This window comes from Chrysochloris asiatica, unplaced genomic scaffold, assembly GCF_000296735.1.
Source record: "Chrysochloris asiatica unplaced genomic scaffold, ChrAsi1.0 scaffold00073, whole genome shotgun sequence".
In the NCBI taxonomy this organism is placed as follows: Eukaryota; Metazoa; Chordata; class Mammalia; order Afrosoricida; family Chrysochloridae; genus Chrysochloris; species Chrysochloris asiatica.
In genome coordinates this window covers 6,237,523-6,261,451 of record NW_006408591.1, presented here as the reverse complement: position 1 = coordinate 6,261,451, position 23,929 = coordinate 6,237,523, and the positions used below count along the sequence as shown (strand labels likewise).

The window sequence follows — 23,929 nt, the reverse complement described above, 5'->3', positions numbered from 1 at the left end:
ACAATTTCCTTGCATGATTGGTTGGAGATCCAACCATTGTGATTTATAGTTTTCATTGACTGATTGTCAGGCCTTTCTCTTAGTCCATACTAGTCTGGAAATTGCTAAAATCTGTTCAACATCACAGCAGCATAAACATAGGTGTTCATGATGGAAGGGCCTTGAGAAGGCATCTGATACAGTGCTCTCATAGATGACAATAGAACTGAGGCTCCCAGAGACTAAAAGATTTGGTTATGTAACTAATTAACAGGGAAGTTTTGACAAAGACCTCTGTCTCCACATCATTAGTCTAGTGCTATTTCCATTAGTGCCAACTGTATGTTGACTAGCTGTAACACTGTTGTGTTTACCTGGATAAATGAAAGAATAATAGTAACAAGGTATTTCTGTCAGGGTTCAGAGCTCAGGGTGATTTCCATGGTGTTTAGGTCCCAGGAACATGGAATAAGAGGTTTGTATGTCTTCTCTTACTGCTCATTACTCTCTCTCTCGACAACAATTATTTGTGGAAGAAACATGGTTAGAGTAATCATCAGAAAGATTTTCAATGGTGAAAGGGAAAGAATACTCACATTTATTTTCCATCACTGATTAAGTAGGAGGAATAGCATGTAGAATTCGCTGATCACACTCAAGTCTTTTTAGTGTGAGATGACAAAAACTGTTTCTCCTAGGTCTTTAGCATCTCCCATATGCTAACAACATTGTAGTAGAAATCACTTCATTTATTCATAGCTAAGAAAACTCTTCTATCTACATTTGTTAATAAATCCAGAGGACCATGTTTACTGTTGAATTATTTAGTTTTATCCTTAGAAATTTGAAAGCAATAATCACAATTATAATATACAAGGATTCCTTAGAATCATTATTGTTTTCTACAACATCTTGGAATTATGATAATTACATTATGAGTATTCTAAAGGAGAGTTTTAAAGAATAAAACAGCACAGTATAGCAGTCCAAGAAAAGCTATGTACATACACAAACATAATTTATTATCTGTATAGTTCATATGTATGCAAACACCATAACTTATTGAGGTAAAACAGACAATGTTAAAAAGAAATGGCTAAGCTCATTATATATTTAAATACTGCTGAACCATTTGACTAGCACAAAGCCTTCAACATGCTTGTATTAGCCTTGTAGTGGTGCATATTTAGACTATATTTATAATTGTCATCTCTTGAAAACTAAGCCAACATAAACTTATTATAAGGCAACCATTGGAGGTGCCAAGCCTTTCTTATTTAACAGCAGTGTGGCCAATGTTATATACAATGACAAATAAACTGAACAATAATGAACAAATTTTGACAAATTCATCTTAAATTGATCTAACTGGCTTAAATATTTCTTTTCAATGTATAGAAAAGTCTTATTTTTTAGAGATGTTCGACTTTGCATTGTGAGCCATAATGTTAATGCTTTTTGACCAATTGGTGAATACTCAAAGTTACTTGCTACAAATTTGATTTTATGTTTTGAAATGCATCTTTATAAATCTCAATTCTACTGGTAAAGAAAAATAAAAAAAGAAGGATGAGAACTTATATAGTTTTTCTTGAATGCAAGCTATTCAACACTGCTACTCATTTCCATTGTGTCTTTGGAAAGATAAACTATCCAGTATACTAGGTTGAATCCTGCAAATGCAACTGGGAAAAGAATTCTGGAATACTGGTCAATTTTGCTGGTACCACCAAAGGCTGGAGACAGTGGTGGAGGCGTAGTAGGTGTAGACTGTAAGATGGGTACTCTAGTAAGGGCTTTGCTGGTCTCAGAAGATGGAACTATTGGCAGAGTCAAAGTGGTGATCCTTTTCTTCAGATAGTACTTGGAATCTGAATGCTATAGAAGAAAGACAAATAGTCAGCCTAAGCAAAAGGATTTTGTTGTTAGTTGCTGTCAGTTAATTCTGACTCATGGGCACCCCATGTATTCGTAGTGGAACTACTCCACAGAGTTTTTGAGGTTGTGATTTTTTTTAAGCAGATTATTAGGTCTGTCTTCTAAGGCATCTCTGTGCATGTTCAAATCACAGTCTTTTAGTTAGTAGTGAACACTTAATCCTATGTGCTACCAAGGGACTCCTAAAGTAGAAGGATGGTAAGCATCTATTTAACCATTCATGTTTGGATCACTGATGCATAGTTCTTATTTATCTACTATCATGGTGTGGCACTGTAGGATAATCATTGGCGGCTGACCATAAGGGCAGCAGTTCAAACTCATGAGTCACTCCTTGTAAACCCTATCTATACAAGGTCACTATGAGTCAGAGCAGAGTCAATGGCACTTAACAATAATGCAACAAAAGATATGAAAAAATTCTTCATAGTATTTAATGCTACTACTTTTTCAAGAAATGGATAAAATCCACACTCTTAAAAGAAAAAATAAATAAATAATTTGCTTCCATGCAACATTTTATTCTACAATCCTATAAGTATATTTATAGCTGTATAAATGTCAAACATGCTCCATGTCCCAGAAGCTGTGCTAAACATGGTAGGTGAGCCACATTTCAAAGGGTAATGGAGTGGACAATGTGGTAAAGGGCTCTAATTTGGTATAAGTGGGTAATTAGTTAATACAAGAATATTGTAGTTCCATTACTTGATATCATTCTTCCATTCCCAACCTACATTTTCAAAAATTCATTTTAGTTTGAAAAAAAAGAGATAAAATTTAAAATAAAAATTGATATCATGTATATTAAAAGCAGGTGTCAAAGTCTAACTAACTGCCTTTAAACTCTGTGGAAGACTGCCTCTTACCTTGAAATTTCCCTGCCTCTTACCCCAGTAATTTTAGATTGCTTTACTCTTCCCATTTAGAACTTCTCCAATGGTTGCCTCAGATTGTAAGTCACCAATAATAAAGATCCACTTACAATCATTAGACTTTCTGTGCCACTAAAATCATAAGCCAACCAAGTTTATTCTTGATCAGTACAATTAGTGCATTAATTGAGAGTTGAAAGGCTAAGACTGAATGCCTTGCCTAGGAATGGCAGCTGGTAATAAACCCCAGTAACCAATTTCAGCACTTATTTAATCTCACCCTATCCTCATCTCTATTTTAAAGTATCAGACCTAGCCTAGAGACTGTGATTCGGTTTAATTTCCAGTCCTTAATACTCTACTGGAAAAAATAAAAATAAAAAACAACAGAGGGAATAGAAGCAAATACTGTTGAATGATGGTGCATGGAGGGGGTTGTAATCACTGCAATTAAACAAAATACGATAGGATGAGTGCAAAACTGATGTTCTCCCACGTAAACTATCACTCAATTCGCAATAAAAGCTTTTAAAAAACAAAAACAAAACAAAAACACTACTGGACTCTCGAGAGTCTCTCCTTTTCTTGCATATATCCTAGAATAGACCCTGTTTTTGCATATATCCTAGAATAGCCCTTGCTGGGTCACTTGCTGTACATTATCCCTGCTCTTGTAAAATGGCCTTGTTTCCTCCCTGAAAACAAAATCACCACTTTGCTGCCTGACAGGGTATGTTGCTCATGTGGGCCAACTCCTGTGGCTTTAGTCAGCAACCCAGCAGCAATAGGAAGAGGCAGCTACCTTCCTAATGCTGGTTGAGCCACAGGACCTGAATGACCCACTGATGTGGTGACATTTGAATTTCAGGATACAACTGCTCCACAAACATGTTCTCTCTCTATTCCTCTCTTGAATGTTGTGGTTTTGTTTACCATAGAAGTGATTGCGTATCTAGATAACAAAAGTTTCCCATCAGAGTTCATGCCCCATATGCTTCTAGGGTCAATCAAAAATCTGTTCCGTCAAGCCTCCTGTGACATGACAGTGGCAAATTCTATACAACAAATGGCTTTCTAGTTTATCTACTGGCCCAGTCCTGTGCTAGTTCCTCTGGGAATAATTAAATAAATCATAAATTATGTAGGTATAAAAAGTTGCTTCTGAGTCAGTTCTGACTCTTAACAATCCTGTTTGCACTAGTAGAACTATTATCCATAGGGTTTTTCAACAACTGTAAACTTTTGGATATAGGCTGTCAGACCTTTCTTCCAAGGTACCGCTGGATGGATGGAAGCCCAAATTCCTTTGGTTTTGAGTTTAGATATTTTTTACCACCCAGGGATTCCTTGAAAATATAAGATAATTTAAAATAATGGATAGCTTAGTCTGCTATCCAGGAGAGCAGATGAGTGACACTTACTTTTGTAAATATGTAACAACTAAAGATTCCAATGGACACCTGGTGTGGAGCTGTAGGATAAGCACTGGGCCACAAGGTCAGTTTGAATTGCAAGGCTGTCAATTCAAACTCACTAGCCACACTTCTTGAAAACCCTATAAAGTGCTGCTATGAGTCAGAACCAGCATGGTGCCATTAAATAACAGCAGCAACAGAGATACACAGGGTCACAATATGGTGTATGTATAGAATCAAGACTAACAGTATTTTAGTTTCAATGCACACTGCCTCTCTTAAAGATGAAAACTACATTGTCTTCTAAGAGCTTTCTATCATTTTTTGTTGATTTTTTAATGTTATTAAAATTTCTGTGCCTGAAACACTAAAATGTGTCACTGCATCTTTCTTTAAAAGGAGTCATGCTTCCACCACATAAATAGAACATTCAAATTCATTCCACCAGTAGATTTTCTTAGCATTTAAGCATAGAATAGATGTCTTTTGATAACATGCATTGCCTGTATGAAATAAGATTTTTTTTTTCTTTTTCAGAGTAAGGAGGACATACATATTTAGTTCACTAGAATAAAAAAGTGACTGAAATATAATATACTATTATAATGTCTGTCAAATATTGTTTTTTTGTTTATTTCGTTTGGTTGTTTGATTTATTCATCTTCTTTAGAGGTTTCAGAAAAAAGGTGTTTGTAAATCTCTAGATATTGTCACAATGGATTTATGGTTTCCAAGAGTTCTCTGGTAGCGTTGTGGTTAGAAATTGAGCTGCTAACCTCAAGGTTGGCAGTTCAAAACTACCAGCTGTTCCACAGGAGATTTACAGCCTTGAAACCCTGAGGTTTGCTCTGCTGGGTCACTATCTATGAGTGGGAACTGACTTCATGATACATCACCACCACCACCAGAGTTAAAAGGATGCCATTCAGAACTGACACCATGACAAATATTAGAAGAAGCACATTAGTTTAGCAGGGAACCTTTGTTCTGCCAAAATTTATATCATTAATTGGTCATATAAAATGATCAATTTAAAAATTAGCTTGCTATATCTGGTCAAACATTGAATTAACTTACCCATAATGTAATGTCTGAAGTCCTGGTATGGCACTGTGGTTTAATGCAATTGACTGCAAAGTCAGTTTAAACAGCCAACTAGGTGGTTCAAATTCACCAGCCACTCCTCAGAAACCCTATACTGGGTCACTGTGGGCTGGAACCGACTCAACAGCATGTAACAACAACAAATGTAATGTCTGGAAGGAACCGCAGTTCCCTTAGCATAACCAAACAAAATGATTTCGAGAACATTATATGTTCCGTGGACCAGACTTTCCCCACCCCAGGCTTAGAATTAAAGGCTTTTTTAGATAGGCTTCTGGCAGTTTGGTGATTTGGTAGTATAAACACTGCACTGAGAATCACAAGATTGGTGGTTCGAGTCCACCAGCTGCTCCACAGGAGAAAGATACTGCTTTCTGCTGAAGAAAAGATTTACAGACTAGGAAACCCTTTAAAATCAAGGTGGGGCATGTCTGACCCAACCTGTGCCAAGGCAACCACAGTTCCAGCCATCTCAACAGGTGTGAATTAATTAAATATTTGACCAAATATAGAAGGCTAATTTTTAAGTTGACAATTTTGTACGGCCCACAAATTATGGTATAAAATTTGGCAGCAAAATGATTCCTCACCCCTGTTACACAGGGACCCTATGATTCAGAACTGAGTTGTTGGTGCTTAATGACAATAATGGAGTCCAGGAATGGCACTGTGGGATAATGCACTGGACCACAATGTCAATTTGAACTGCAAGGCCAGCAGTTCAAATTCACCAGTCGCTACTCAGACACTCTACACAGGGTTGTTATGAGTCGAAATAAACTTGATGGTACTTAACAATAATAAGAATAATATGCTTCCACTTTTCCACATCTACTTTTCCAAACCAGATGTTTTGGAAACAAAGAGATTTGTCAGAAATCCTTAGATTTTAATTCCATATCTATCAGTTGCCTGCTGTATGACTCCTTGTTGCTATTATTAAATGCTGTACAGTAAATTTCAAATTAGACATGTCATATACTCTACATAAACTTCACATTCTCATCTTTAAAATGGGGTAATTATTATCTCTTTTGTCCACCACTCATCTGTCAGTTTGTCATACTGTGGTAACTTGTGAATTGCTGTGATTCTGGAAGCCATGCCACGGGTATTTTATAAATAAATACTAGCAGGGTCACCCATGGTACATAGGTTTCACATGAGCTTCCAAAGACCGACTAGGAAGAAGTACAGATGAACAATTTTTGAATATTTTGTCACTGAAAACCTTACAAATAGCAGAGGTTCACTGTAAGATACAGTGTGGGAAAATGAGCCCTCAGGTTGGAAGGCACTCAGAACACGACTGGGGAAGACCTGCCTCCTCAAAGTAGAGTTGACAATGATAATGCGAATGGAGTAAAGCCCATGGAAGTAAATTCCACAGGACCTTTATTTGCTGATGGGGCACAACTCAAAATGAAGAGAAACAGCTATAAGCATCCATTAATTATTAGAACATGGAATGTATGAAGTATTAATCTAGGAAAATTGGAAATTGTCAAAAATGAAATGAAACACATAAACATCAATGTCTTAGGCATTGTGAGCTCAGATGGACTGGTACTGGCCATTTTGATTCTGACAACCACATGGTTTACTCTGCTGGAATGACAATTTGAAGAGAAATGGCTTTGCGTTCATTGTCAGAAAGAACTTATCAAGATCTGTCATGAAGTACAATGCTGTAAGTGATAGGATAATATCCACATGCCTACAGGGAAGAACAGTCAATACCATTATTATTCAAATTTACTTACCAGCCATTAAAGCCACTGAAGATGAAATGGAAGAATTCTACCAACTTTTTGAACCTGAAATTGATCAAACATGCAATCAAGATATATTGATAATCACTGGCAATTAGAATATAAAGATTGGAAACAAAGAGGAAGGATCAGTAGTTGGAAAATATGGCCTCGGTAATAGAAAGGATGCTGGAGAATGCATAATAGACTTCTGAAAAACCAATGATTTGTTCATTTCAAATACCTTTTTTAAACAGCATAAGAGACAACTATACATATGGACGTCACTACATGGAATATACAGAACTCAAAATCACCACATCTCTGGAAAGTGATGGTGGAAAAGCTCCATATCATCAGCCAAAACAAGACCAGGGGCAGATCGTGGAACAAACCATCATTTGCTCATATGCAAAGTCAGACTGAAGTGAAAGAAAATGAAAACAAGACCACGAGAGCCAAAATATGACCTTAAATATATCCCACCTGACTTTAGAGATCATCTGGAGAACAGATTTGATACATTAGAAACTAAAGACCGAAGACCAGAAGAGTTGTGGGATGACATCAATATCATCATACAGGAAGAAAGCAAAAGGTCATTAAGAAGACAAGAAAGATGGAAAAGATCAAAATGGATGTCAGAAGAAACGCTGAAGCTTGCTATCCAGAATAAAGTTGTTAAAGCAAATGGAAGAAGTCAGGAGTTACAACAACTGAATAGAAAATTTCAAAGGTCAGCTTGAGAAGACAAGGTAAAATATTACAATGAAATGTGCAAAGATCTGGAGTTAGAAAACCAAAAAGGAAGAACACATGCAGCATTTCTCAAGCTCTGGGAACTGAAGAAAATGCAAGCCTCAACTTTTGTTATTGACAGATTCTCTGGGGAAATTATTGAATGATGCAGAAAGCATCAAAAGAAGATGGAAGGAATACACAGAGTCACTGTACCAAAAGGTAATTGTTGATGTTCAACCATTTCAAGTGGTACCAGATGATCAAGAGCCAATGATACTGAAGGAAGAAGTCCAAGATGCATTGAAGGACTTGGCAAAGAACAAGGCACCATGAATTAATGGAATACAAATTGAAATCTTTCAAGAAAGTGAGGCAGCACTGGAGGCACTCACTCATCTATGCCAAGAAATTTGGAAGACAACTATCTGGCCAACTGATTAGAAAAGATCTGTATTTGTGACCATTCCAAAGTGAGGTGACCCCACAGAATGTGGAAATCATCACACAATATCTTTGATGCCCCATATGACTAAAGTTTTACTAAAGGCAATACAGAAATGGCTGCAACCATACCTTGAGAATTTCCAGAGGTTAAAGCCAGATTAAGAAGAGGACGTAGAATGAGAGCTATCATTATTGATGTCAGATGGCTGTAGGCTGAAAGCAGAGAATATCAGAAAGATGTTTACCTGTGCTTTATTAACTATGCAAAGGTTACACAATTATGTGTGAATCATGACAAGCTATGGACAACATTGCGAAGTCTGAGTATTCCAGAACACTTAATTGTGCTCATGAGGAATCTGTACATAGACCAAGAGGCAGTTGTTTGAACAGAACATGGGAACAATGAATGTTTTAAAATTAGGAAAGTTGTGTGACAGGGTTGTATTCTTTCACCATACTTATTCAACCTGTATGCTAAGCAAATAATCCGAGAAGCTGGATTATATGGAAAAAAAACAACAGCATGGCGTCAGGATTGAAGGAAGACTCATTAACAAACTACGATTTGCATATGATACAACTTTACTTGCTAAAAGTGAAGAGGACTTAAGATACTTACTGATGAAGATCAAAGACCATAGCCTTCAGTATGGTTTGCATCTGAATGTGAAAAAAAACAAAAATCCTCACCACTGGACCAATAAACAACATTCTTATCAATGGAGAAAAGATTGAAGTTGTCTTCTTGAATCAACTATCAACACCCATGGAAGTAGCAGTCAAGAAATCAAATGACATATTGCAATAGGCAAATCTGCTGCACAAGACCTTTTAAAAGTGTTGAAGAGCCAAGATGTCAGTTTGAGGATTAAGGTACGCCTGACCCAAGCCATGGTATTTTCAATAAGCTCAAATGCATGTGAAAGCTGGATAGTGAATAAGGAAGAAGTGCAGACATAGTGCTCCTTGGAGGCCAGGATAGCCAAAATTCATCTCTCATACTTCAGATATATTGTCAGAAGGGACCAGTCACTGGAGAGGGATATCGTGTTTGGTAAGGTGGAGGGTCAGGGAAAAAAAGTAAGCCCCCATGATATGTATTGGCACAGTGGCAGCATCAGTGGGCTCAAGCATAGCAGCAATTTAAGGTTGGTCAGAACCAGGCAGTGTTTCGTTCTGTTTTGCAAATGGTCTCTATAAGTCAGTACCAATTCAATGGCACCTATCGACAACAATAGCATTACCTCTCTTGTAGTTTCTTTTCTATTTCATAATATCTGAGGACATATACTTAATTTTTTCCTCAACAAATCTTAACTATAATTTACGTGTTGGGCTACAAGCTATAAGTTCAACATATCAAATCTACCAACCACTGATCAGGGTTTACAATGAGGCTTTCAGGTCCTATAAAGATTTATAACCTTGAAAGGAAGGTTATAAATGAGTCAGAACTGACTTGATGGCATACTATCACCACCAATGCCACAACATACATGTACCTTTCATCCTCACTGTTCACAGACCTTGACTTTATTTCATCTTTTTTTGTAGTAACCTTCTAACACTCTCATGTTTGTCTTTTCTTCATAGCTTTTGATACATAACTCAAGCACCCTCTAACATTACTATTTAGCACAGCCTTTATATATATATATATATATATATATATATATATTTCTGCCTAATTAGCTGTTACAACACTTTTACTGTTATCATAATCTCATAAGTATCATCATTTCTGCCCTGTTTCCCCAGCTTTTTCACAGCCTTAATGTTGTTAAGTGTCACCAAGTCGGTTCTGACTTAGAGTGATCCTACACAGGGTTCCCATGAATTAGCTGGTAAGTTTGAACTGCTGATCTTGTTGTTCAAACCAACCTTTCAGTCAAGTGCTCATCTTACATCACCTCACCAGTACTCATTGTATAGGATATATTATTCTAATACATGTCTAGGCAGAGTCAGATAATAATGTATGCTCAATAAACATATATTGGTTGGACAAATGAATTAAAATTAAACTTTTTCCAATTTTTCTCAAAAGTTTCAGAATATGCAAAGAGAAAGGAACAAAATATTCTTTTTTTTTTTTTTTTTGCTATATACTTTAATATTTTGCTGTACTATATGTGCCATTTCTAAATGCCTACTGGTAATTAACACTACCAGGCACTTCACATGCATTATTTCATTTATTCCTTTCAAAAGTCCAAAGGTACAAATTATTATTTTCATTTTAGAAATGAAAGATGTGATACTTAAGCAGGAAGCTGGATGTCATTAACTGGATTCAATCTCTTTTAGACTCTAAAGATCACACACAAACTTAATAATTTTTATGCTATTCTTCCCCATCAATTTTAGTGTTTAGAGCAGTTTTTCAACCTCAGTACCAGTGGCATTTTGAACTAGATAGTACTTTGTTATGTGGGCTATTCAGTGCATTGTAGGATGTTTAACAGCATCCTGTGTCACTGAAGTTTTGGTGTAGCATTGTGGGTTAACGTGTTGGACTGCAAAGTCAGTTTGAGCTACAAGGTTGGAGGATCAATCTAGGCTCCTCAGAACCCCTATACAGGGTCACAGTGGATTACAACTGACTCAACGCCATTTAACAATGTCTCTACTCACTAGATGCCTGTAGTACCCTCCTCAAGTCAAGACAACCAAAATTATCTCCATGCATTCACAGTTGACCCTGGTATAAATAGAGGGAAAATGGACTCTGATTGAGAGTCACTGATTTAGATTAATAACTTTAGCAATGCCCAGTAGTGATTGGACAAATTGGTAATGGGAAGCCAATACAATATGCTAAAGGAAATGCAAAAGAACGGGATAACCCACATGATGAATAATCAGTTCTTGGGTAATTAGGAATTGGCAGCTTGGGATGACTAGGTTCCAAGTGAGATGAAGCACAATGAATTTCTAAAATGCAAAAAAAGCCAATTTAGCAAGGCGTTCAAGCTACAGGTTTGTATCAGACCTTCCCTACTCTATTGTAAGGCCATCAGCTTCTGCTGATGGTGAAATAGGCTTTTGTCAGAGTCCAGATGAGGGCTCAGCTTGGGGCTGTCACTGTTTTGAGTGGAACACCTGTGGTTTTGAATTTTTCCAAGCTCCCTGCTGCTGAGTGCCATCCTGTTTTAGGTATTTTTAGAGCACTGCTTTGTTTTAAGTAATGCCACATTGCAAAGGTACTTTCAGTCAACTGGATATTATGCCAATCAGTCATGTGCTATAGGGATAAGACATTTGGGAAGTAATCAGAAAAAAAAAATGATATTGCATTTAATAGGTTTAACATTAATGGGGGGGGGGTGAGAAACAATAAGTTACCTTTCAAATGAAATACTCTGACTAGAGTTACATGAATCAAGTAACAAATGCAGTGCCTGATTTTAGAAGCGGTGAAACAGGGAGCCCCAAATCAGGGAAGGATATGTATATTTTAAATACTTGGGTTTGGTAATTTAAAAGACTACCACCATTAAGGAGGGAAACTAGAGCTCTACCTGATTTATTTACATGAAATTTTACAGTTCATAGAGTTGAAGGCAGAGATTGCTTCAGAATTTCTACATAAAAATAATGTATCAGCATCAATCTGGTGTGAAATGGTACTAAAATAAATGTGTAGGAACCATACTGGAATGTTTAAATGGAGAGTGTGGGTGGAAATTTTACAGAAAGCATGGGGTAAAAGCTAATCACCTATGTCCTCATTTAGTTTACTCCACTCTCAACAGAAATCACACTCAAAATCACAAATATTGAGAGAGGGCACCATTATCTTTCCGATACTTAGTTTCAGATGATCTTAACACTTCTTTAAATAGAAGTAATTACACAATCAAAGACAGTTTGACAATATTTGCAATAGAGAAGATTAATCTTTTTTCAGTAACCTATCTTTGGATTTTTCTACAAAATTGGAGGGCAATATGATATCAGCAGGCATCTTTACCTTAAAGAGGATGGAACATGTATCTTATTTCTCTCTTTATGCCCATGATTCTAGCAACCGGGTATAGTGTGCCCAGCACAAGACTAGATTCACCTTTCTGCTCTCAGTTTAGACATCACTTCCTCTTGGAGGAATGACCTCCCCAGACTGAGTTAGATGCTCTTGCACTGTTCTTCCCCAGACTACACCTACATTCCCAGCTCCAGCCTTTATCACACAGAATTATTGTGACTCACTGATCTGCCTCTATTCCTGCTAGACAAGAAACACCATGTCAGAAAAGGCCTTCTTGATTTCACTCACTCACTAATGTATCCTATAAAACCACTTAAGAAATAGTGTGGTATGAATGAGTCCACAAATAAATGTTAACAATTTGCTATTAAATGAAAACATGGAAAATATATAAACGAATAACGCAATATAGCTATTGTCCTAAGTAATCAATTTTTTTTGAAATTCATATGTAGGTGATTTACAAGGATCATATTTATCCCTGTGTATAAGAAAAGTCTTTATAGTAACCTTCTACTACTGATCCTTCATTCTTAGGTAAGTAGTGTTTAGGGTGTTGACATTTAAAATAACAAGGCAACTAACAAATCCTCCAAAAAAGAGGCTGAGATCCAAACTTGGCCTTATATGCAGCATACCTAGTCCACAGACACATAAGAGATTTTGAAGCCATGAATACAGAATAACTTTCTAATGCCAAAATACTATACTAGGTTTAGGGGGTGGGGAATAAAAAAGGAAAGACACCATATAAGGATGAGAAGCTACAGACATTTCTTAAAATCAAAAACTAAGAAATTAGTCAGAGTCTTGGTGTGGCACAGTAGTGTAAGAACTGGACAACTAGCTGCAATGTTAGCATTTCAATCCTATCAGCAGCTACGAGGAACAAAAATGAGTCTTTCTACCCCCTTAAGGATTTTCAGGGTCAGAAACCCTCTATAGGGTAATTATGAGTTGGAATGAATTCAAAGGCAATGAGTTTGGGTTGTTGTTGTTTTTTAATGATTTAGGTTTTAAAATTTTTTGTTTGTTTGTTTTTGCCTTTTCCTAGTTTGTAGACATGATTTTAGAAGTTCAAGTTCCTTTGTCATCATCATATTAAATTTTAAGGTCAAAATCAAGCTGCTAAAATGATCAACTTCTCCCTACATCCATTCTAAGTCTTTTCTGGTGCAAATAAGTAGGCACACTACTTAAAATTAAAGCGCAAACACCTTGGAATCACATGAAATATCAAAGTGTTTATGTATATTTTGATTGTAGCCCATTAGTTTGCTATTTCAATGTTCAACTTATTCAAATAATGTTATTTTGACTACACAGCACAGGCATTTTAAAATGCCATGGTATTTTGAAAGAAAGAAAAAATGACCTTACAATCCTAATATGCCATTGTGTTGTGTAAATTGCAATATGTAACTTATATTTGTTTCTCTACATTACCTAAGGCAAACTACACAGTATTAGCATGAAAAAATTAGAATGTAAACTTTTGTGTAATTGTTTTTGTTACCTTCAAGATTTACTTTGTTTTAGATATTTTTGTTTGTATTTTTATATTGAGCTAGATTTTTGGAACTAAAATTTTCCTTTTCATTGTCTTAGTATTTTAAGCCATATTTACAAAATAACTTTTCATTTAAAAAATAATATTTATGAAAAAAGAAAATGTGAGTTGACTTAAATGCAGTTTTTATCCAGCTTCCCAAAAGACCTGCTCATTAAATTTTACTATTTTCTAGTTGATGAGATAGTTTATAGGAAGACCTGAGTACATTGAATTTCATCTTATTGCTAAATTAGACCTTTAAAATAAAGACCTGAAATCATATGTAGATTCCAAGAGAATTGAAGTATAGAATTTTGTCTTACTTTTCATTTCAATATCTGATAAATGACCATATTCCAAATTATTTGAACTACTTTTATTTACCCTGTCTTTCACAATTTCCTTCTTTTTGTTTTCAAATGAGAAACTGGTAAAGTAAGTGCTAATAAACATTCATTCTTCTTTGTATGTAGATATAAAGAAAACGGCATTGTCTTAGGACAATATGAAAATTTCATATCTATACAAAAATAATTTTTATAATTAAGTCATTTATTTTTGTAAAAAGAAATATTTCTCAAAATGTCTTTTCTTAAAAATATTTTTTAAAGTATTTTAGGCTGATTTTCAGACTAGCATATTTTTAGTTATAAAATGTATATCTTTATGACATTTTACCTACATAGACATAAAGAAAGCATCCTTAGGGAAGAATTTTTGGAGTCACCTCATCCACATTCTGAAAATGTTTTATCCAATGGCATGCTCCTATATTTCAGTCTTTGAGGAATTTTGGGGGGCAAAGACAGACTCAGCACCTTTAATGTCCTGAATTTTAAGAGTTCTGGATTCAAGTCTTAATTTTTCTGTCACCTTGTAACTAGTATTTTCATCTCTAAGGTTCTATTCATCCATCTAAAATGATAGAACACTGGAGGGAAATTTTAATTCAACTATTTATTTATTTATAATAGACTGACTCAAGAAAAAAAAATATTGTATGTTTCCATTATTATGGCAATAGTCTTGGAGTCCTGGTGTGCTGTAAGTTGGACACTGCACTGGTAACCTCAAAATTGGCGGTTCAAACCCACCAGCTGCTACTTCAAAACCTATATAGGGTTGCTATGAGTCTGAATCAACTTGATGGCACATAACAATAACAACATGGCAATAGCCTTATCCTACTCCTTGAAGAAAATGTAAATATGAAAAATGTCTTAGTTTTTCATAGAGGAAAATTCAATTAAAAATTACCTGTTTAATTTAAACACTAAACTCCTTGGGTATTTTGAAAATAAATCATATATAGCTTTACAATTTGGTTCATCATATTAAGCCAAAAATATCTCAATGTAAGTGTGTTGTTGTTGTTGTTGTGAAGTGCTGTCGAGTCTGTTCCGACCCATGGCGACCCTCTATAGGGTTTTCAAGGAGCCCCTTGCAGTTCAAATGGTTTTGCAGTCTGGCGCATTAACTGGCTGTGAATAATTTTGAGGTTTGGAAACGTTTACTAGAATCTTCCAATTATAAAGTAGCTTCTACTTCAAAATATCTATATTACTCTATTTTTCAGAGCAAAATTTCCCTCTTTTCAAAGAGCTACTTTTAGGAGTTTATATAGTAGCAAGTTAAAATTATCAATTAAATCTATAATCCAGCCAGAAAGACAAAACAAATCCAAAAGTGTATGCAGTTTACCTATTGGATGAATTTACTAATATATTGGGACACAATTACTAATGCTACCATTGTTTCTTTTAAAAAAATGGATAAACTTTGAGGTTCCAATGTTTACATATTGCAAATCTAAACTTAAGTTTATGCATATTTCTAATCCAATATAAGCATCTGGATAAAATCTCATTAATCCAAATACATTTGATAGATGTTTGTAAATATGAGAATGTTTTAATATGAATGAAATATCTGAGCTATGACCTGGCATTCATAGAAACTACTATTCATATTTTAACCTTATGAAATAGAGCAACAAGCAGATTTCTAACAGAAATTTCCCTTTCTATAAACGGTTATGTTGTTGCTGTTGTTGTATTTCCTTCTTTCAGATTCTAAAACCTCATTAGGAACTTTGTTTTTCTCCCTAGTCTGTATAAGTAGATCTGTTCAAAGAAAACATCCAAAGACTAAAAAGAATTTTCTAGTTTCTGCTGGAAACCCAGAATATTCTAGTATCCATGAGAATGATGAAGGAGTCTGCCAAAAGTTTAGAGCAAAGATAAATGAAGGATTGTTCCTTGGTGTATTTTGTGTGAAGTTGAAAGGAAAGTCAGTCTTGTTTTTTTCAACCAGAGTTATGTAACTTGCCCTTAACTAATATTACTTTTAAACTATTTAGCTGTTTTTCATCTCTGTTTAGGCTGCCTTTCCTAAAATGGTGAATAACATTAGAAAAGCAATTACCAAAACAATCTCAGCTTCCAAGTGTTCTTTTGCTTTTGATACTGTCATTGGAGGCGAGGTTACAATCTGTGCCTTCCTTTTGGCCTTCTGTGTGTGAAGATTGGTAAAGTAGTTGACAGCTGCGAACTCAATCAGAGCAGAGAAGACAAAAGCAAAGCAAACAGCTATGAACCAATCCATGGCGGTTGCATATGACACTTTCGGCAAGGAGTGCCGAGCACTTATGCTCAGAGTGGTCATGGTTAAAACCGTGGTGATCCCTAAAATGAAAAATAATAGTAAATGCACAGTTATCATTTGAAATTTTATTAACAAGATTGAGGATATAATGATGGGAAAAAATAAACACTTCATAATTGTAAACTAATTTGTTTCATCATTTTATCTTACCATTTTTAGTTATGATAGTCACAGATATTATCATTTTTTGTATCTATTCATTGGACAATGAATAAACAAGTGGAAAATGAATAAAGAAGACTGTAGAATCATTGATGTATTTGAGTTCTGGTGTTGGAGGAGAATATTGAGAGTACAGTGGACTGCCAAAAGAACAAACAAATCTGTGCTGGAAGAAGTATATACAGAATGTTCCTTAGAAGCCAGGATGCACAGACTTCATCTCTCATACTTCGGACATATTATCACGATACACAGTCCCTGGAAGATATCATGCTTGGTAAAGTGGTGGGTAATCAAAAAAGAGGAAGTCCTCCAGTGAGATGAATTGGCACATTGGCAACAGTAAAGGGTTCAAGCACAGGAACTATTGTGAGGTTTGCACAGGACCAGGCAGTGCAATGTTTTTTTTCTGTTGTGCATAAGATTCCTATGAGTTGGTATCAACTTAATGACACCTAACAACAACAATGATTCATTACCTCGTTCAGAGATTTGTGCTTTGTAATTTCTCAACAAGCATTTATTTAACTGAATTGGTGTATTGTAGTTTGAAGTTGTGATTACTTTTTGTTGTCTATTGCTTTAGAAAATTGGTAGCAAATTGTTGTCAATTAGGCAAAAACAAAACAAAGAAACACTAAATTTACGATTAATTTTGGCAGCTGGTATTATCTTTCATCATAGTTAAAAAATCAATCTGGTATGCACACTGGCCATAAAATTAGGTGCCACTTTCTTTTTTAATTTTTTTTTTTGTACATTTCTAACCTAGCTTTGTACTCCTAATATGGTGCTGTAGGATCAGCACAGGACTGCAAACCACAAAGTTGGTAGTTCAAAACACTAGCTGTTTCTTGGAAACCCAATACAGTGTTGTTATGAGTCAGAACGAACTTGATGGCACTTAAAAATGAAGCCTAGCTTTAAGTTTAAAAATGACAATTTCATCACTCATCATCCAGCAGTTTTTGTTCTTGAACTATGAATTGGTAAATTTATGTAATTTGGAGCTGTGTAATGCCGATGGTCATTATCTTATATAGGTTTTATTTACAAAGTACAAAAAAGGAATTATTGTAATATATGAAATAAAAACAAAGATTCATCTCAGATTTTAGTTTAATTCAGGTTTTCATTATGAAATACTGAATTTATAATCCTGAAAACTCAGAAAAGTCTAATTTTGTTATATTCATCATATTTCAAAGTTCACAGATGATGTTTTGCAACAGTTCTTTTTCTTATTGTTTCATTTTGCTCCATTATAAATAGTTGTTGTTAAGTGATGTCGAGTCGGGTTCAATTCATATCCAACCTGTATAGAGTTTCCTAGGAGCAGCTGGTGAGGTTTGAACCACCGACCTTGTGGTTAGCTGTCCAGTGCTTATCATCTAGTGCTACTCCAGTACTCCATCAATAATAGCAGTGATTCTCAAAATTATAAGTCAAACAAAACACTTAGACTGAGCCACAGGAAACTGGTAATATATAACTATTGTAGATGTATAAGATTGTCAACTCAAGTTTATAAGCAGTTATTGTTAAGTACCCTTAAATTGGTTCTGACTCATAGCAACCCTGTCCAAGGTTTCCAAGGAGTAGCTGGTGAGTTGGAAGTGTTAACCTTGTGGTTCGCAGTCTAACCTTATAAGAGTGAGATATAATTTATATCTTAGACTTTTGTTTTAGTAAGTTGCTATTTTCTGCCTGATTTTTCTTACTTATGAAAAATCAAAGATAAAAAAATTTACACATTAAAGTCATAGGAAACTACTGAGAATTCTTTTACAGGCAAAATTTTTGTTGGTTTGACATACAACTTGAGATAAGATGCAGGTCCTTTTCCATGATAAATATGTCTGAGTGAGATAAGAGTCTATTTCCTTTGTGGATTTCAAAACCACATGATTTGAATATATCCCAAGCAAGGAAAGGTCATGGATGAATGAACCAAGAATAGAAATTGAGACATACCAAAGACAGTTCTTGCTGGGACAGACTCCTTATTAATCCAGAATGACACTTGGGAAAGGATGACTGTCATAATGCAAGGAGTATATATCTGTATCATGAAGTACCCCATTTTCCTTTGCAAGTGGAAATAAACTGTCATTATTGCATATTCACCTGTTGAAAGACATGGATATGAGTATTATTGCTGTTCATAGTTTGCAAAAAGAATGCAACTGAAAATACAGCATGTGTTTTTTCTTTTTTTAAATAGCATGTGCTGGAAGAAAACAAACCAAGATATATTTCAATGTATGACAGATCTGCTTGATCCAAAAATGATCGAGCAAATGGAGACAGATCATTATTTTGAGTGGAATTCTTTGTGTTGGATACAAAGACAACTCATTCCAAGTTTCCCCAAATGATTATGAAGCAAAGTTACTCTCACTTCATAACACTAAGCCTGAGGATAACTGTAACAGAGGAAACAGGAATAGATATTTTCAGAGAGTGCTTTGGTCTCACTATGCAGGATTATAGCCATACATTGGTTAAATTCTTACCTGTGTTAGATTTAATTGTCTCGCTAGATACTGTTTGTCCTATAAGATCATACTGGAGGAGGCTTGAAGATTCTTCTGGGACTTCTACAGAGTAGAGTGGTCCCTTTTTCCATGTATATATAATTTCACTTTTGGGGTAAGCATCTGAATTTTTGAAACAAATTGAACAAAGCAGTTAATCTAACTAGTTATCTTTCTTTCAAAGCAAACCTTGTTTACATAAATCAAAAATACAAACTAGAAATTTGCTTAAATGTTTCTTTTTAATCTGGATGTAGCACTGTAGGATAAGCATTGGGCTGTTAACCACAAGGTTGGTGATTCAAATCCACCAGACATTCCCGAGAAACCCTGTACTGAGTTGCTATGAGTCATAACCGACTCGATGGCACATAACAACATTAAGATTTACAAAGAGCCCTGGTTGCACGGTGGGATAATCACTGGGATACTAACTTGAAGGTCAGAAGTTCAAATCCACAAGTTTCTCTGAGGGCAATACCTAAGATTGTCTGATCCTATAAAGATTCACATTCTTGGAAACCCAAAAAGCAGGTGTAATCTATCCTATACTGTCGCTGTATCTACCAGATAGCAATAGGCATTTTTTAAATTTTTTCATAAGATTTAAAAACGTAATCAATGTGTCATGAAAAGATTTCTCTTCTGCTTCCTAGACTTTGATGCAACCAAATCACTTCATATTGTGAAAGATTTATTTGACTTTTTAAGGCTTTTTATGACTTACAGCTGCCAAACTTGAGTGGACAAGCATGTCCATCCATAGGAAAGTTAACCAGCCTCATGGGACAGTCAGCATTGATGGTGAGCCTGGATATATCAAAATAATTGGCTTTCAGTTAGTATGTTGACTAGATGACTTGTGCAGAGGAAATACAATTGGGAATACCTCACCTCATGGTGTATAAAATAGTTCCATTCTGCATGAGTCTGAAGAGTTTATTAGGGGTGGTCATTTTATGAGCAATTGACTTTTTGCCATTCCTGAAAAATGTGTCAGGTGTCCAGATTTTACTGACCATCAAGTTATTCAAACTGAGAATCTCAGTTGGTCCCCCAAACTTCAATCTCTCATCAGTCCAAGTTTGGCGAAAAAACACATCCATTGTATACTCCTAAGAGAAAGAAGCAGGAGAAAGATGAGGTCGTCTGTACTTAAAAAGATTTAGTCTCAGAAACCCTATTGAGGGTTGCTATGAGTTGGAATGTACTTTCTGACAAGAGAAAGAAAGGTATTCATGCAGGCTGAGGAGCTGGATTTTTAGAAATAGTTCATTCACTAGCTTGTATACTCAGTACTAAAATGTAAGAAACAAACAAATTTTTTATGTTAATAACTTCACAAAAAATCTGTGATTTCAGTTAAACACCACTTTCTCAGACTCAGAAAGTTGGTAATATTATTATATAAAGTAACAGTAAATTGTGCAAATCCCTTCCCCCACCTCAAACTTACTCAGCATTATCATTCTTTTTATTTATCCAGTCGTCTATATTTATCCATCACTCTATATATTTCTCTTTCTGTAATTTAGTAGAAATACACATTAAAAATTTTATAATCTAGGCTTTACACTGGCCTTCCTAACATCAGTTAGTCTAACAATTCCCTTGGGCATATTGTTTCCTTTCAAAGGGGTCTCTGAGCATCCCTGAAATCTTCAGTAAAGTATCAAGAATAGAGAAACTTTACTTGACAAGTACACTATGATGGTATATCATCATTCATTTATATTGTTCTCAGAGCATATAAACGTAAATGTCACTACAATTACTCTAAATAGAGCATCGCTTTAATATGCAAAATCAAAATGATGAGTTTTAATTTGTGGCTTTTATAAAATAACATTAAAAATCTTAAGATTTATGGCTATCTCAAAAGTCAATTATAATTAACAACTTGTAATTATAACAAAATGTGGCCAATAATTGCTTTGCCTACTTTATGTTCTTTTATGGAACCTATTACTGCAAGTAATGATTGTAATTTAATACTCTAATTTGACATACCATAGTTTATGCTATCAAAGGGTACCACTGGCAGTTCAAATACACTAGTGCTCAGAAACCCTATACAGAGTTGTTATGAGTCAGAACTCAATTCAACAGCATACAACAACAGCAAAATTGTACAAGTATGCTTTAAAAAGAGACACATTCTGAAAACAAAATCCCATGCATATTCAAACTTATAGTAGAAAACACTTAGTGGTTGCTTATACTTGGGATGAGTCAATAATCAATATAAAATTATGATGCTAAAACACAGTCTAAGAATCTTAACAACACTAACTCTTCTTTTTCCTAAAATATTATGATATTTTATCTCTAATAAAGCTCTCTCTCTCTCCTACCTTACTTATTTGATTTATTTCCTTCTCCCCACTTTCCCTTTTCCCTTTATCCCTTCTTTTTTCTTCTTTATCTCCTTCTCTTTTTTAATTTCTTTGCTTCTTTTCTTGTCAAACCAAATATCAAGACTTCAATAATTCTTGATCTGTAATCACATTTTCCTAATAATATTCAATGGCACATCTGTATGGGTAATTATGGATAGTTACATTTTTTAGTGTTAGCGTTTATATTTTAGTTTTAAGGGAAAAAGCTACCTGAGTTCTGTGCAATGATACTGTCATGCATTTTGTTCTAGAAGACTAACTCAGGTTTATATTGCCACTTACTATAAATATCCTTTTAGGAATCCTACAGCCATCTGTACCTGGAACAGAGCCTCAAGAACACCTACTGGTCTACCCATAACAGGAAAGGTGGAATGCATCAGTCCTTCCAAAAGCCCTTAACCATTTTAATAAAATATGCTGATACTGGCAACCATATACTATAAAAGCAGTCCTTTTTTTTTTTTTTTTAATGCCTGAAATTTTAAAGATATCATAGAATATCACCAAGAAAGGAGTAATCCTTTTTTTTGTTGCCTAAATGTCTTGCTTGATTAAGTGTTTGTTCATGTCATACGACCATTATTTTTTTTTTTTTTTTTTTGTAGAGATTTCAGTGAATGATACATGGACACAAAAGAAGATACAATCTTAAAACGTGCCTCTTATTAAAATGTCTAAGCAGAATCTTTAGTGCAATATGAAAGAGATTAAGCTAGTCATTTATTGTAATGACAGTTCCCTCCAGTCTGAACACACACATTGTATCATGATTATGAATCCTGCTTGGTGGCATTACCCATTATAATTATCACTGGTACCAAGTCCTTCTTGCTTACATACAAATCCCTCATCACTTTGAACTTACTCACCATCTCCACATCTGACACAGGTCCAAAACTTGTCACATATATGTCTGTTTTGACTTCAGTAACAGCACCTGAAATTAGTCCAGAGGGGGTAATTTTTAATGGAGTCCACTGCTAACCACAAGGTCATCGTTTCAAACCTCTAGCTTTTCCTTATACAGGGTTGCTGTGAGTCAGAACCAAATCCATGGCACTTAACAACAACAACAGTGTTAACTGAGGAGACTGGGTTGGTTTTCTCATTAAAATGATAATATAGCAAGTATATTGTTGTTGTTGTTGTTGTTGTTGTTGTTAAGTGCCATAGATTTAGTTCTGACACATAGAAACCCTGTATAGGGTTTCCGAGGAGCAGTTGGGGAGCTTGAACTGACAACCTTGTAGTTCAAACCGACTTTGCAGTCCAGCGCATTAACCTACAGTGCCACACCAGTATATATTGATGGCTTAAATGGGCCAAATAAATGCTAAAGTGTTTTAAAGAAAAATCCTGTTCAACACTCACACAATTGTATGAGGTAAGCACTGTTCATGCACCCACACTACAGTTGGGGAAACTGAGGCCTAGAAAGTTCAAGTAACTTTCATTATTGAGGATGGGACAGAGACTGGATGAGGACAATTATTGTATTACTCCAATAACCCTGCATATCACCATTCTACTAAACTAACTCCTATCTGATTCCTTTGGATCTTGGAAGGGCAGTAAGGGAGAAACGGGAGAGTTCAGGGGTTTGGTCTAGCTAAGATGCTGTCTCTCACCACCAAATCCTGGCCGTAGTCGATTGTCATAGCCTTCAAGCAGATTGTCCAGGATCCGGCTGATGTTCTGTGAGTAGAGGTTTCCTTCATCTTCAAGATCTCCCAAAGCATTATCTAGCCTGTGAGTAAAAGGTCAATGGTCTTCACTCTAGCCTCAGAGAAGACATGCAGGTATACAAGAAAAAAAGCAGAAAAAAATATTACTCACCAAATAATAAAGTAGAGACAGAGCAGAGCCGACACCATCCTATAGTGCACCAAAATGCCCTTATATCCTCCTGCTCTCTACTTACTCCCCTTTGCTAATCAACTAAAGCAATCTTCCAAACCCCTCATATCCCTTTTCCTTGCTTGCTTCCAGTCAGTAATCCAATCAATGAGGAGGTTGCCAGACAAATCTTTGAGGTGGTTCTGTTCCTTGTCCTTGTGTCTGTCTTTTCATATGGAACACAGTAGCCTTTGGTCTTAGGCAACTTCCTGACTAACATTCAGTCTTCACTGACAGACTCAGTTAGGAAATGAGAGTCTGAAGGGACAGTGCATGGTTGGAGAGCAGTGACAATAATTGAAAAAGGCATTGGGGAGATTAGAATTAAAAAAAAAACACTGCTAGTTTGGCATGGAATTAGCAGGGCCTGTGAGGAAATCTGGAAAGCAGTGGCATCTTGCTGATCAAGATTATGTTCCAATGAGCTCAGTGTTTATTATTTCTATGGTTCACAGAAGGATTCCTCATACTTCCTGAA

At 35.4% G+C, this 23,929-nt stretch overlaps 1 protein-coding gene across 1 annotated transcript; it reads right to left on the bottom strand.

Moving 5' to 3' along the window:
- Window positions 1-1,461: 1,461 nt before the first annotated feature.
- On the bottom strand, window positions 1,462-23,443 carry GABRA6 (gamma-aminobutyric acid (GABA) A receptor, alpha 6). Its single transcript, XM_006864931.1, has 9 exons — window positions 23,392-23,443; window positions 23,184-23,302; window positions 22,425-22,492; window positions 20,048-20,268; window positions 19,881-19,963; window positions 19,133-19,276; window positions 18,591-18,743; window positions 16,215-16,474; window positions 1,462-1,857 (listed from the first exon to the last, which is right to left on the bottom strand). The coding sequence occupies exons 1-9, from the start codon at window positions 23,427-23,429 to the stop codon at window positions 1,582-1,584; spliced, it is 1,362 nt and encodes a 453-aa protein (XP_006864993.1). The 5' UTR covers window positions 23,430-23,443; the 3' UTR covers window positions 1,462-1,581.
- Window positions 23,444-23,929: the final 486 nt, after the last annotated feature.